At 41.1% G+C, this 15,359-nt stretch overlaps 1 protein-coding gene across 1 annotated transcript in view; it reads left to right on the top strand.

The window, feature by feature from the left end:
- DAPP1 (dual adaptor of phosphotyrosine and 3-phosphoinositides 1) overlaps positions 1-8,934 on the top strand; it is a 49,328-nt gene extending 40,394 nt beyond the window's left edge. Inside the window, exons 5-9 of the mRNA XM_044224418.1 lie at positions 2,062-2,109; positions 3,368-3,430; positions 4,824-4,909; positions 7,316-7,403; positions 8,370-8,934. Coding sequence (XP_044080353.1) covers positions 2,062-2,109; positions 3,368-3,430; positions 4,824-4,909; positions 7,316-7,403; positions 8,370-8,438 — 354 coding nt within the window. The 3' untranslated portion in view covers positions 8,439-8,934. The remainder of the gene's footprint in view (positions 1-2,061; positions 2,110-3,367; positions 3,431-4,823; positions 4,910-7,315; positions 7,404-8,369) is intronic.
- Positions 8,935-15,359: the final 6,425 nt, after the last annotated feature.

Below are 15,359 nucleotides of genomic sequence, written 5' to 3'. Positions count from 1 at the left end.
GGAGATGAGGTTGTTGAGGGAAGGAGGGGTCAGTCATGTCAGGCGGTGTTTTTCTCAAAGGGCCCACCCCTCAGCTGAGTGCTGGGAAATTCGTAGTGCTTTGGGGCGCTGCTGGCATTAGCGGGTGTCGGGAGCTAGGAAGAGCCTGACACTTTAGCCTGCTTGCACACTATTAGAGCTGCGCGGCATCACGGCAGACTGCTGGTTGGCGGCCATTTCCTCTGGAAGGAGACACTGTCTCCATCTTCTAAGGTTGTTTGCCCTAAGAACATGCTTTAAAAATGGGTCTGTGAGGCGCCTGGATGGCTCAATCATATAAGCATCTGCTTTCAGCTCAGGTCATGATCCCAGACTCCTAGGATTGAGCCCCACATTGGGCTCCCTGCTCAGTGCAGAGTCTACTTCTCCCTCTCCCCCTGCTCCTCTCCTCTGCTCATGTACCCTCTATTTCTCAAAGAAAAAATTGTTTCTCAAGTAAATTAAAAAAAAGCTTTAAAAAAATAAAAATGGTTCTGGAACAAAGGGCTATTAGTGCCTTGCTTATAAGACACACAGAGACATGAGAGCTCTGGAGAATTGTTTCCCAGCAATGGGCAGGGGCCACGAAGGCTAAATATGCTGGACTGACTTTTGTTTTAAGTGTCCAGGAGAAATTATAAGCGTTTAGAGCAACATAATTTAAGTCTTAAAATTTTTAAAAAGCTCATTGGCCCCGCTAAGTGGAAAATGGAATGTGGCTGAAATTGGAGGAAAAACACCGGAGAGGGGGCTGTTGGAGCAGTCTAGTGAGAGATGGTGGTAGTTGAAACTACATAGGCAGTGGGGTAAGAACTGGTGAACTTCAGGGTGTGTTGTGAGGCAGGAGAGACGAGACTTAGGACAGATCGAATGTGAGATGTGCAAGAGAGTCTCACAGTGGTCTTCCTGCTGTTTACCAAGATGGCGGAGGTGGGTTTGGGGGATGGGAATGAGCAGTTCTGTTTTGGACCCAGGAAACGTGAAATACCAATTGGTTGTGTTGGTGGAGATTGAGATGATCTGATTTGCAAACCTGACATAGAATAGGTCCCAATCTAAATTGTCAGTTTCCTTAGGTTCCCTGTTGTGAGATTTCTATTCCTTTTACTTCTGCAAATTTTTTCTCTTTGTTCTGTTATTCTACTGGTGTAAGATACAGTATAACACCATACTAGAACAAAATGTCCTTCAGTTTCTTTGGGAATTTATGAAGTTCTAAATTTCTTTATTTTAGGGTCCTTATTTTATGCATATTTCTATTTGCATGGTTCTCTACCATTCCTTACATTTTATAGGCGCTAGCTACATGTGTGATGTTACTACCCTTGAATTAATGCTGTGTGAGCTAAGAAATGACTCATTGTCACTTCAGATCCCCTTTGGATAAATCAAGTGTAAATAAATCTGCATTCCTGGAAGTCTTTTCCACAGAATAGAGGTCTCAAGAGATGGTCTCTGAAAAAAAAGGTGGGGGGAGGGCTGTAATGGGGGAGGTTCATGTGATAAAATAAATATTGGATATGCTATTTCTCATGTCCCCTCTTAAAATTCACAAGGCATACTGGCAGAATACATTCTCTGGGAAGTAAAGAAATCCCTCTACTTCATCCAAAGTTTTCCAAATGCATTGACCCAATGTCAATGTGTGTGTGTGTGACCCAATGTCAAAGTGTGCACACACTTGGGCACGCATTTGTGCATAATACCTCTGCAACAATTTAAGCAGCTGGGTTTTACATGACACACTCTGCTCAATGCTTTTAGAAGTGATGGGATGTGGCTTATTGTTTGCAAATTGCTAACTCAAGTTAGAAGAGTCTTTGAGTTTTTGCCTCTTGCTACAGAACTCCCCACCAAAGACCCAGTCTGAAAACAGTCTCTCACAACACAGGGAGGATTTTCAAGTGTCTCAGTGAAGAATGTAGGGCGATTATTTAAAGATCAAAGGCAAACCGGTGTTTCATTTTAAAATGGGACAGGAATAGAACGACAAATCATGTGGCGATAGTTCTGGGCTTCACTTGGTGCTTCTTTCTTTTTCAGCTGGGCACCAAAGAAGGTTACCTCACCAAACAGGGGGGCCTTGTCAAGGTAAGGAAACATGTCTCTGCTAGCCCCGGCCACGCAGAGAGACAGCTCCTGTAGACTCAATTCTTGCTTTGACATTTTTAAAAAGCACAATTGCCTATTTTGAGCTGCTGCACTATTTTTCTGTTTCAAAAGCCGGTCTTTATGACTAGTATTAGTCAAATTTCTGGAAAATCACTTGACTTTTCTTTGGCAAAGTCAAATGTGTGAGTCTACCATTAAGACCTCCCAAAACGTACAGTCCTTTAAATGGAACAAGCCAGGATGAAAAGTAGCAAGTGAACTCTAAATATTTCTTTTCTTTTCTTTTTTTTTTTTTTTTTTAACTAAGAAGAAGTCAAAATTGCATAAAATATTAACCTAAAAGTAGGCCAAAACGTCACTGGCATTAATGTAATTCTGTTATAAAATCCTAAAGAAAACACAAAACTTTACTAGGTCTGGGGTATCCAACTGTCCCTCCATTGATGTAATTGTATTTTTTAAGTTATGATGCCCATTTTAATATTCAAGAAGGCCTTCATGGAATATGTCTACTTTTCCCTATTTTAAGAGTCAGGGCACTTGACCTCTCTCCTGGGTACTGGCCCACTTGCATTCAACCTAAATATTTGGTTATTTGTGTCCCTACTAGACTGGATGCTCCCCAAGGATAGGAAGTATTTATATTCGTGGCATATTTATTTTTAAGTTCTCTGTTACTTCTTTTAACTGGATACATTGCTGCCCAAGATAATGGGAGGGCTCTATTAGTACATAAGAGAGGGAAGGTGGGGAACAACAGTTCCCACCACCAATACCATGGAACTCTTAGGCAAGTCTTAGAAAATCCTGTGGTTTGAGGTTCCCGAACTTCAGTTTGTATATTTGTGAAACAAGACTATTTGGCATTGTATAAAGATTGGCTAGATAGTATCTAGCCCATAGTAGGTGCCCACAAAATGGTATCTGTTGTTATTATAGAGTTAATAAGACAGTTATCTAGTGGCTTGCTATAATTCACCTTGCATATTTATGATAGGCTATTTCTTCTTATTTATTTAAATATGTCAATATCTCTGCCTCCATTATGAACTTCATGCATGGACTCATTTTAGTTTTTGTAGCTATTTTGAAACTTCCCTTCAGAAATGACTTACCACACAATATTTTATTGTATCTAATCTTTTTTAGATACTTTTCAAGTGAAAGGAAATCGTCCAGTTTAATATTGTCTTCCTCAATTCAAAACCTACATGTTTTAATTATTTTTTCCCCTCAGACCTGGAAAACAAGGTGGTTCACGTTGCACAGGAATGAACTGAAATACTTCAAAGATCAGATGGTGAGAAATATGATAACACATTTTCCCTTTAAAAATCAGCTCTTGGGGCAACTGGGTGGCTCAGTGGGTTAAAGCCTCTGCTTTCAGCTCACGTCATGATCTCAGGGTCCTGGGATCGAGCCCCGCATCGGGCTCTTTGCTCAGTGGAGAGCCTGCTTCCCCCTCTCTCTCTGTCTGCCTCTCTGCCTACTTGTGATCTCTGTCAAATAAATAAATAAAATCTTTAAAAAAAATCAGCTCTAATTAATAAACACAATAACAACAACAAAAAAAATCAGTTTTCTAGATGCAAGGAACATCTGCCTTTGAAATCTCTGAAATTTTCCTTATGAGCTCCTGAAACACTAATAAATGACTGGAAATGTGAATTCTTGATTCCTGATAGGGGCGGAGTTTTTTTCTTTTTAACTAAGCTTTCTACCCAACCTAGGGCTGGAATTCATGCCCCAAGATCAAAAGCAGCATGTTTTCCCAGTCAGCCAGGAACCTCGAGCAGAGTGCTTTTGCAAGGATGAGATGTGTGTCCCAGAAACTGGCTAAACTAGCTCCCCAGGGTACATCATCCCCTTGTTTAGGGCAATGGAGTTATTCTCTTGTCATGATGTATGAGCTCTCTCTGCTGCAGTTTCTCCTTTTACTAAAAATAAGTCTCCAGGATGCCTGGGTGGCTCAGTCGGTTAAGCGTCTGCCTTTGGCTCAGGTCATGACCCCAGTATCCTGGGATGGAGTCCCACATTGGGCTCCCTGCTCGGTGGGGAGCCTGCTTCTCCCTCTCCCTTTGCTGTTCCCCCTGCTTGTGCTCTCTCTTTCTCTGTGACAAATAAATAAATAAAATATTTAAAAATTTTTTTTTAAAAAGTCCATTTCTGGGATGCTTGGGTGGCTCAGTCGGTTAAGCATACCACTGTTGATCTCAGCTCAGGTCTTAATTTTAGGGTGGTGGGTTCAAGCCCTGCACTGGGCTCCATGCTGGTAATGGAGCCAACTCAAAACAAAAACCAAAAAACCCATGTCCATTTCCCATGCCCATTTCATAAAGCCAATTTGAAATTATTTTGTTTCTTCTCACTTTCCGTATACCAAATTTCTGAGAAAGCAGAAGTTTAAAAACATGAAAGAAAATATGACTCCTTTCCATGTTTAAAATACCTCCACTAAATTTAAATTGATAAAGACAATCTTCCCAACATCCAGTCTCATGAATAACCAAGCCCCAAACTGGGGCTTATAACTAACCTGAGTAAGCATCTCTATGATCAGTCCCCTTAGTGAAAGTAAAATTGACAGGTTCACACAGTGGAAGACTTTTAGGGGACAAAGGGATGAACAATTTTTTTTTTTTGTTTTTTGTTTTTTTGTGATGACATAGGTTGCTTTTTTTTTTTTTTTAAAGTCACCAGAACCAATTCGGATCCTAGACTTGACAGAATGTTCGGCTGTGCAATTTGATTATTCACAGGAAAGAGTAAACTGTTTTTGGTAAGTTGTTTTGTAAAGAAAATGATTTTAAAAGTTTTCTTGCCAATTATTTTAGCTGGGGAATTAAAGAAAAACCTGTATATCTTAATGTAAATGAGTGTCTTGATCTGAAGGGCAGGGATTTAACTAGCACTCAGGGCATATATATCAGCAGTGCTTCCAGCTGACTATGACATAATATCTCATTTAAAGTGACTTGGAAAAAAAAATAAAGTGACTTGGACTGGGAGGTGCCTGGGGGGCTCAGTTGGTTAAGGGTCTGCCTTCAGCTCAGGTCATGATCTCAGGGACCTGGGATGGAGCCCCACATCAGGCTCCCTGCTCAGAGGGGAGTCTGCTTCTCCCTCTCTCTGCCCTTCCCCCTCCCCCTGCTCATGCTTTCTCTCAAATAAAGAAACAAAATCCTTAAAAATAAATAAAGTGACTTAAACAGGCAGGCCCAGTGGCTACAGCTGTTTATGTTGTATGCCACATAAGTATATACATAAGTGGATTCCATTCATGTTTTATTCCTTTTAAGTTTTTTACTCAATAATTTCAACTTTGACTCCAACAGTGGGTGATTTATATTATTATGACAATTTCTGGCAGATGGCAGGAAAGTGTTTTTGTTTAACCTCATTAGTAGATCATGACAATTTTCTAACTAGGAGAAGTAGTGTCTTGCAAAAGGAGTGTCTTATTTCCCACAAAGTTTTATTTTAATGTTTTTCAAATGTACAAATGCTGAAAGACTTACATACCCATATACCTTTCAGCTACACATGCATCATTAATATTTTGTTGTACCTGCTTTATCTTTGATTCACTTTTTTCCTAAACCAGTTGAGAGTAAGTTGGAGGTACAATGGCACTTTACCCCTATATACCTGAGTATGCACTTCCTAAGAATAAAAATGCCACATTACATACTCCCCCAAATTAATATTAATTAATTAATATTAACCTCAACCAATAACGGATATCTTTTTAAAATTCATGGAAATGTACCACACAAGCCAGTGGGGCGGGTTATTTCTTATATAACAAAATAGGAGGACACAGACATCTAGCTTGACAAGATCGGCACCAGCGTCTCTACAGTTCTCTTGGGCTTTAGCAGTTCACTTGCTATTTTATTGTCCAAGAGAGCTACTCTAGCTGTAGCCCTAACATTTTCAGGTCAGTCACAAAGAAGGACGCAGGGATGGTATCAGCCATGTCTGTCCCTTTTTAACAGGAAGGCAGACATTTACTCAGAAATCTTCTATTGGGTTTTCCCTCCCATCTCATTGGCCATGGCTAGGTCTCATGGCCATCGCTAGCAGCAGGGGAAGCTAGAAAACTAGTAAGATCATAATTGGCTCCAACTAATTATCATTTATTGCCTGGGGCTCTGTTAGCAAGAAGAAAGGGAAAATTATCTGCATTAATAGGCGATTAATAATGTCTCTCACAGGGAGTACTGAGCAATGACAATTCCAGAAAGCAGTTTTGCACAATGTGACAGGTTAACAGCACCCCAGTCCCACTGTCCTCTCACTGCCCAACAGGACCTCATGTCAAGGTTTATCTTCTACACACAGGGACTTAGGTCTTGTCTATTCAACCCTAATTACAGACACGAACAAGATATGGTGCTTTGGTTCTAGAATATAGAAACCCTCTTGAATTTCAGTTTGAAGCTTTTTTTTTTTTTCCCCATGAGAGGCAGGGAAAAAGGATATGAATTGTTTTGCATCTCAGCTGTAAGGACAGGAAATATGGGCAAGATATAAGTTAAGGCTGACCTTATTAGTCAAAAGATTTGCCTATAGAGCCAAAGAGAGTCAATGAAGAGTTACCATAGTTCTAGAATAAGCTGTTCATGCCAATAGGAGAGTTTGTCTTCTTCCAGCAGAGAGTAACTCATTACAGAGTAGGCAAAAAGAATAGTTGATGAGATTTATTATCTTTTTTTTTTTCCTGTCCCAGATAGTCAAAACTGCTTACATCCACAGGATAGCTTATTTCTCATGGAATCAAGCCAACACAAATGAGTTTCTTAGTAAATTATTATCTGTCTTGCTTATTCTTTGACTCATGGTACAAGTTCTGAGTCATTTTTTTTTTTTACACATCAGCTGAATAAGCACACAAGTGTATTCAGTCAAAGACGTCAGTGACAAAAGGATCTGGGTGTGTCCTGGACATGTTTTCTTTTTTGAATTCTCATTCGAAAATACAAATATGGCCGGTGATAATAATATGAGTCTCCAGCTTCCTCAACATTTCTGCTGTTTGCTGGCAGGAGTCGCTCTGTATCTACCAAGTCTTCAAGATGCTCTTTGTTGATTCTTTTTTTCTGTTGAATAGTCTAGTTTCTGTTCAACTAGTATGTTCAACCAACCACCTGGAATATCTTAAGTTTTTCTTTTGTCTTATCAGCTTGGTGTTTCCATTCAGGACATTTTATCTCTGTGCAAAGACAGGCGTAGAAGCTGATGAGTGGATCAAGATACTACGTTGGAAACTGGTGAGTTACACAAATCCTCTGGATGCCTAGTACTCAGAAGTAACATAGTGACGATTTCAAACATATTGCTACTGAAACTGTTGGACTACCCCCAAGAGTCAATGGGATGTCCACTGGCAGGTTTATGGAATAGTCTGTTCATTCCTGAGAGACAAAGAAGGCATGCAGACGGGGGGGGGGGGGAGTCGGGGGGTAAAAGAGAAAGGACAGAGCTGCACTGGGATCTCAGCCCCAGAGCCTTAGTCTCAAGCCCTCAAGTACATTAGTCTTAGTGAGTTGTTAGTCCTATGTATTTTTCTTTATCTGTTTTTATGTAATTAGCTGACACATAGAAATTCATTGAGTATTCTTTTCTAGATGCAGGCACTTTTGCTTTTGGTTATGTTTTCAGTTTGAAATCCAAATAAATACACCACTCATTTTGAGATAGTCACAGTGTATTTGATATTGAGTGGAGTAATACTTTGGCACGTTAAACATTTGCTCAGATATGAATGAACTTTTTATTCTTCATATGCTGTAATTATGGAAGTGACATATCATTAGAGAAAAATTAAGGCAAAAATAGATCAGATTCACATACTTGTAGACTTCTCCCTGTACAAATAAATATTCAAAAACAAAAAACTAATCATTCTTTAGTGTTCTTTACCTGTGCACTCCACTGACAATGTATAATAAACAATATTCCCTATCAATAAATTTAGACCCAAGTATTCATTTTGATTCATTGAGTATTACTGCATTTAATGAATTACCTAAGTCTTAGGTCAATTCCCAGTTTGTATGTTTTAGCAGTGACTTTATAGTATTTATCCTGAGAAAAATAAGAAAACCATACTGAAAATTGTAACATGTTGATTTAGTTGCATAGTGTCCTTAGTAACAGCATGTCTTATTTAATGTTAAGTTCGTTATCTTAAATTGCTCAATAATCAATACGCATATGTGTTTGCTTTATTAAAGTCTCAAATAAGAAAGCAGCTCGACCAAAGGGAAGGCACAATCCGATCTCGGTCATTCATCTTTAAATAGACCTTTCCTGATCCAGGATGCCCTGACCCAGGACCAGGGCGGCATGGTCCCTGATGCTGTGATCTGCAGCAGGCTTCAGAGGAAGGCTAAGGATTCTTCTTTCGAAACAAATCGAACGCAGATGTGGGTTTGGACCTTTCAGAACCCATTGCATTCGCGAACTCATGGGTCACTGCTTGCCCTTCAAGATGTTGTCGTCTCCTTGAGAATACCAAATCATCACCGTTCTGATGGGAACTGATGACACCACCAACCCAGGCATGCTCACTCTTAGAATACGCGAGAGAAGATCAAGGGTTTGTGTTTTCCCTCACTGTGGTACCCAAGCTGGTTGACAGTAGTTGCCTGGGGTCTGATTCTTCATCCTGGTCAGCTCATCTGACATCTGGGTTGTGCTGTCCACCAGGAAGGGAACAGCTATGTCCTCTGATGTTTCTACAGAAAGTGTATGCAACTAGCAAACACCAAAGACTGGGGCGGGGGTGGGGTGGGTGGGTTGCATGAATTCTTTTTGCTTTTTTTTTTTCCTTTATACAGAAAACAAAACATTTCCAAAACTAAAATGGGAAATGTTTGCGGTTATTTATTTTCTCTTCGTTAAAGGCTCAGAAATCTAGTGGGTGCTGCCTTTCCTTCTAATGATAAATCTATGTGAACTAAATGTCCTGTAGAACCTCAGAGAGGATGAGAAAGATAAAGGGAGGTAAAACCTAAAAAACTCCTCTTAATCATTTGGCGGAGTGGGGTGCGGGGGGGCGGTATTAAAGAGTAAGAAAACATAAATGGAAGAAAGGGAGTAAAATAGTAGAGAACTTGTAGTTAGTTTAATAACAATAATCAGCATGATTACTATTAGCACTATAACAATAATAGAGCACTTGGAAGCACCAGGTTGTCCCCATCCAACATTTCTGCACATAGACGGAGAGACTTCTCAGGCAGAGAAGAGGGTGCTATGCCAGCCTCTCCCCCAAGGGTGAGTGGTCCCTGTTGGCTGAAGGGAAGAAGCCCCTTAGCTCTGAGATCGCTGAGCACCCTGAGCCCTTCCTCAAGAGCAGACATCCGGGGTCGGTTGAAGAAGCAACACTAAATCCACATGAATTATACGATGATGTGTTACATGGCATTTGCAAGCTAGAATAAGGGGGTTGAAATCAGGAAATATGATACTGGCATCCAGAGCTCACAGATTCTAACCCCTTCTCTTATCTTTATTAATACTGCTTTTTTAGGTAGATGTTTGAAGGGAGATAAAAGTGGAGGGAGGGCCCAGAATAACAAGTATGGTGCAGAGCTCTGCTACAACACTGCTTTTGCAGTCCAAGTGCATAACTTGATTGATATGTTTCTTGTTATTTAAACATCCGGAACTCCAAAGTTATATTTTTGTATATTTCCACAAGGTTTTTAATGTATCTTGTTATGTGTGTATCACATGAGATAAAGCAAATGTCAAGTTAAAATGTATTCTGTCAGGCTCACCAAGTAAGGAGTTGGGAATGAAACCTCACTGCGATGAGCGGTTCAGGTTTTGTTTTCGTAGAACCCAGAGTTTTTCTTTGTGTAGGTAGTATTACTGTCCTTAGTTTTTGTAAAATACGCCATGTTTATTTATATTCTTTGGCTAAGTTTATTAAAACAAGCATTTTGCTGTGCCTGTAACATTTTGCTAATAAAATGTATTTTTAATATCTGTAATTTAAAAAGAAATAATGACTGATTAATGTCATAAATGGCCATGAAGAGAACCCACTTCCATTAGAATGTGTGCTACGGAGAATTTGGGGTTGAAGAGCCAGTCCCGGTCCTGAAGGAGTTCTTAGTTAAATATGGAAAAAGAGAATATAAGATAATGTATCAAAGTAAATAAGACAAATTCTGCACGTGAGGCACTTGAAGTTCTGTGATGGAGAGAGTACACCTCAGCAGGGGTAGAGTCACTTTTGGAGGGGATCTGACATGAAGAGGTCAAGCTAACTTATAACATTAACATGTACTACGTAAGTCACCGGAACTGCCTCAACTGGGAAGACTGTAAGCCCGAAGCAATACCACATTTCTGGAAGGGTCTCGGAGCTTGGTGTCACCATCAACCACCTGCAGGATGCAGGGCAGGTGATTTCCCACCACATCCTCATGCAGCCCACCCATCTGGCCCGTGCGGAGAATGACAGTGGATTATCAATCAGGTGGCAACGCCAACTGCAGCTACAGTTCTAGATACGATTCTGTTGCTTGAGGAGGTTAACACATCCCTCGGTCCCTGACATGCAGCTATTGATCTGGCAAAATTATTATTTTTTTTCTATTGGTAAAGACTACCAGAAGCAGCTGGCTTTATCTGGCAAGGTCAGCATCCACCTTTCGCTATCCTATCTCGGAGGTTTATCCTACTTCAGTTCAGCTCTATGCCATCATTTAGTCCACACCGACCTTAATCACATTTCTCATAACATTGCATGGGTCCACTGCATTGATGATGCCATGATGCTGATTGGGCCTAAGGAGCAAGAAGTAGCAACTGTTCTAGACATAGTGATAAGATCATGTGTTTGAGGGTGGGAGATAAATTCAGCAAAAACTCAGGAGCTTTCCACCTCACTGAGATTCTTGGGGTCTGGTGGCATGGGACAGGTCAAGAGAGCTTTTCTGGGATAAAGGGTAACCTGTTGCATCTGGCCCCTTTCACAACCAAAAAAGAGGCATAATACCTACTGGGCCTCTTTGGATTTTGGAAGTAACAGATTTCTCATATTGCTCATGGAATTTGTTGGTTTTACCGTGTTCCTTCTCATCCTGAAGCAGCAGGCCCAACAGAATGGTGGAATGGCATTTTGAAGACTCCGTTACAGCACTCCCTGGGTGGCAATGCCTGGCTGGGCAGGGGGCTTATCCCCAGGTTCTTAGGCTATGCTAGTCTAGGTGTTCTTGTTCCAAAGGGAGTAATGCTTCCTTCCACCAGGAGAACAATGATCTATTCATTCAACTGGACATTAAGACTGCTACCAGCTTTGGGTTCCTATCTGTGATTCAACAGGTAAGGGAGGGAATGGCTGACCTGGTGGGTGTGACTGAGCCTCATTACCTGGGGGAAACTGGGTTGTGACAGCACCATGGAGGGAAGAGTATGTTCACACAGGACATCTAGGGGATCTCAGTGCCACTGAGTCCTGCGACTAAAGTCAGTGGAAAACTATAGTTCAATTCAGGCAGGACAACCCATGGCTTGGATTCTTCAGGAATAAAGGTTTGGGCCACCCCACAGGCAGAGCCATGACCAGCTGAGGGGCTTGCTGAGGGCACAGGGAGTATGGCGTGGGGTAATGGGAGACAATTATGAACACCAGCTACAATTACACACTCAGTTGAGAGACAAGGATTGTGATTCCTACATTTCTTCCTTGTTTTGTTATGAATGTGTGTACATAAATATGTATTATAAATACACATTTAGCAAATTTTCCTTTCCTCTTGTACCCTCTTATCATCTAACATAAGACGTATTAAAAATGGTTAACCTTACATCACAGCATTTAAACTGTAATATAGGAAGGAGAAAAGTGAACATCACCCAAGAACTCTGCATCCTATTCTGGGGAGAGGGAACGTGTCCTCCGTATGTGGGTTAGTTGTTTGATGTTTGATGACAGAAACACAAAATTGATTACTGACTTTATTTGGAGGTTAAGTGTGCTTTAGGAAGATGTCTATGATGCCAAGCTGACAAGTGCAGACTGTTAAGGTTAGTTTTGGGTATCAACTGAGCAAGGCACTAGTACCCTGTTTTTCAAAAGACCACAAATCTACATGTGGCAGTGTTATTTTATACATGTGCTTAGCACCCATCTACCATCCACGGAATCTAAATAAAGAGATTATCTTCCCTAATATGAGCAGGCCTCATCCAGTCAGTTGAAAGGCCGACCTTAAGAGCAAAACAGAGGTTTCCATGAGGAAATCAGAAGCCTTCTGCCTGAAGACTGCAGCCGCAGCTCCCTCCTGAGGTTGCCCAAACTTCGGGCCTGCCCTGTGGATTTTGGACCACTCACTTCCCACAATCACATAAACCAGTTCCTTGAAATACATTTAATACCTATCTATCCTCCTGCTTCTGTTTCTTTGGCAATCCTTGACTGATAGAATTTTCTTCTCCAAATACCCTATCATCATATTTTTATAAATTTTGTTTGCTGGAATATTTTATGATTTTTGAAGTGAAAAATTAAAAAACCACCGATGTGGTTTGCAGTGAAAAGGCTCATTTCCGGGATCCCTGAGCCCCAGGTATCTAGCTCAGCCCCTTGGAGGCTACCAGTATGACCATGTCCTCCTCTCATACATAATCAAACATCAATGTACACGTATATTTTTTCTTCTTATATATAAATTGCAGTACACCATGCAATTTCACACTCTGCTTTTCCCTTTGAACATCATGTCTTGGATTTCTAACTCCATAACTAAAGCACTTCTCCATTCTTTTCTCCATTGGGAAAGTGTAGTAATTTATTTAACTAGTCCTCTGTGATTAGGGTGTCTAAGTAGTTTCTCATCTAAAGAGGACAGTTAAGAGTTAAAAGGAACATTCACAGGGCTGTGAGGGTGGCTCAGTCAGCTGAGTGACCCATTTGTGGTTCAGGTCAGGGTCATGGGATAGAGCCCATGGCAGGCTTGGCACAGAATCTGTTCGGGATTCCCCGCTCCCCCCCCCTTGTCTCCCTCCCCCTCTCTCTAAAATAAAAATCTTAAAAAAGAGAGAGAGAGAGACAGAGAAGGAGCATTAATTACACAAAAAATAGCAGGTATAATCTGGTACTGTTAGGAAGCACAGAACATAGGGCTCAACCTATCTATGATGGGATATTTAGTTTTTTTTTTTAAGATTTTATTTATTTATTTGACAGAGAGATCACAAGTAGGCAGAGAGGCAGGCAGAGAGAAAGGGGGAAGTAGTCTCCTCAGCGAGCAGAGAGCCCAACACGGGCTTGATCCCAGGACTCTAGGATCATGACCCGAGCTGAAGGCAGAGGCCTAACCCACTGAGCCACCCAGGCGCCCCTACTCAGGTTGTTTTTATTCCTTATCTTACCAAGTTGCAACGAATATACCTACAAATATGTAATTTTGCACACGTCCATTTGCATCAGTAGAAATTTCTAGAAGTGGAATTGCTGGGTATGGTGACTTTTTATCAACAACTGGCTACAGGGTGCCCAAATTAACATTATTTCAGGTCTGTGGGGATGTTCCTCTAGCATTCGAGCTATGGACAAGTGGATTGCCCTCTCTGGTAGGGGTGGGCATCATCCAATCTACTGAAACCCTGACTAAAATAAAAGCTGGAACAAGAAGGAATTTGCCCCTTTTGTTTGCCTTGAGCCAGGAAATATCATCTCATCTGGCCTCACTGGAATTCACACCACTGGCTTCCCAGGTTCTCCCGCTTACAGATGGCAGACCATGGCAGGTCTCGGCTTCCAGGAATTATGAGAGCCAATTCCTCACAATAAATCTTTTACATTTGTGTGACATATATAATATATACTTGTACATAATAAAAAACGTGTATCCTACTGGGTCTGTTGCCCTAGAGAATCCTAATACACTAGGCCAAAGTTCTGTGCATTTGCAAGTTTCACAGAGATTGGCACCAGTCCTATATAAAGGGTATATAACAATATACACTTCTACCAGCAAGGCATAAAAAATGCCTGTCCTACTTACTGAATAATCTTTTTTGCACTGACTTAAGTCCTCCTCAAAATGTCTTAAGTCCTCATGGATCCACCAAAATCTGTTTCTGGCTAAGTCTGTTCCACTGATCTAATTATGAAGTTTAGACTACCTTTTGAAAGTAGTTCACCTGGGCTCCTGGGTGGCTCAGTCGGTTAAGCACCTGCCTTCAGCTCAGGTCATGATCCCAGTGTCCTGGGATGGAGTCCTACATCAGGCTCCCTGCTCAGCAGGAGTCTGCCTCTCCCTCTGCCTGCCTGTGTTCTCTCTCTGACAAATGAATAAGTAAAATATTTAAAATAAATAAATAAAAGTAGTTCATCTAGTTTTGCATTAGCTTTGCAAACATTCCTTAGTGATCTTCATCTACCTATCTTCCCACACAAACTGTTGAGTGACTTATCTACTCCTTCAAACAGAAATTTTAATAGTAGCAGTACTCACCATGCAAAGGTTAAACGTACCTCCATTTAGGATAGTTTCCTTTTCTGGGATTTTTAAGTATACAATAATTATTCCCTGAAATTAAAGTTCTATATTACACATTAGCAATTATGTCCTAAACACGATTCAATAATCCAGATAATGGGAAGTCTAGATTTTATTTTATTTGGGGGGGTGATTCTAGATTGTAACAGGTGTAGAGCATGCATTATTAGGTTTTCTGAACTATTTCTAGCTCCCTGCAGGTCAGACATGCCCTCTTGCCTCTCTGTCCACACATAGGCTGTCTCTCCTGCCAATTTAAATGCCTGCCTTCTGGATCTCTACAGCTTGACAGCTGCAGAGTTTTTATCACAGTACTTCCTCTACCTATCTTTATTTACTGAGCTCTAAGTTCTTTAAAGAAGGAACCACAATTCAGTTTCATATTTGCATAGAAAGGAAATGGAGAGAGGGGAAGGGACGGAGGGAGGGAGGAAGAAGCAAGCACGAACTGTGCTGGCTGCCTCCTCACTGTACAACTCCAGGGACAGCATTCACACCTTGCCCAAAAGAGGCCCTGGAGCCCGGAAACAGGATGTGAATTATACTCCTCAGAACCCTGCAACGTGGCCGCTCTGGTACACGGCACACCTAGGCGCTCAATGTACATGCACTGAACTCCTCCCGTGACTAACTCTGATTGTCAAAGAACCTAGGAGGAAACCACAATTCTGAATGATGGATTGCCTTCCTGAATATAAA

This window comes from Neovison vison, chromosome 11, assembly GCF_020171115.1.
Source record: "Neovison vison isolate M4711 chromosome 11, ASM_NN_V1, whole genome shotgun sequence".
Taxonomy (NCBI): Eukaryota; Metazoa; Chordata; class Mammalia; order Carnivora; family Mustelidae; genus Neogale; species Neogale vison.
This window is presented reverse-complemented; position numbering and strand designations above follow the sequence as displayed.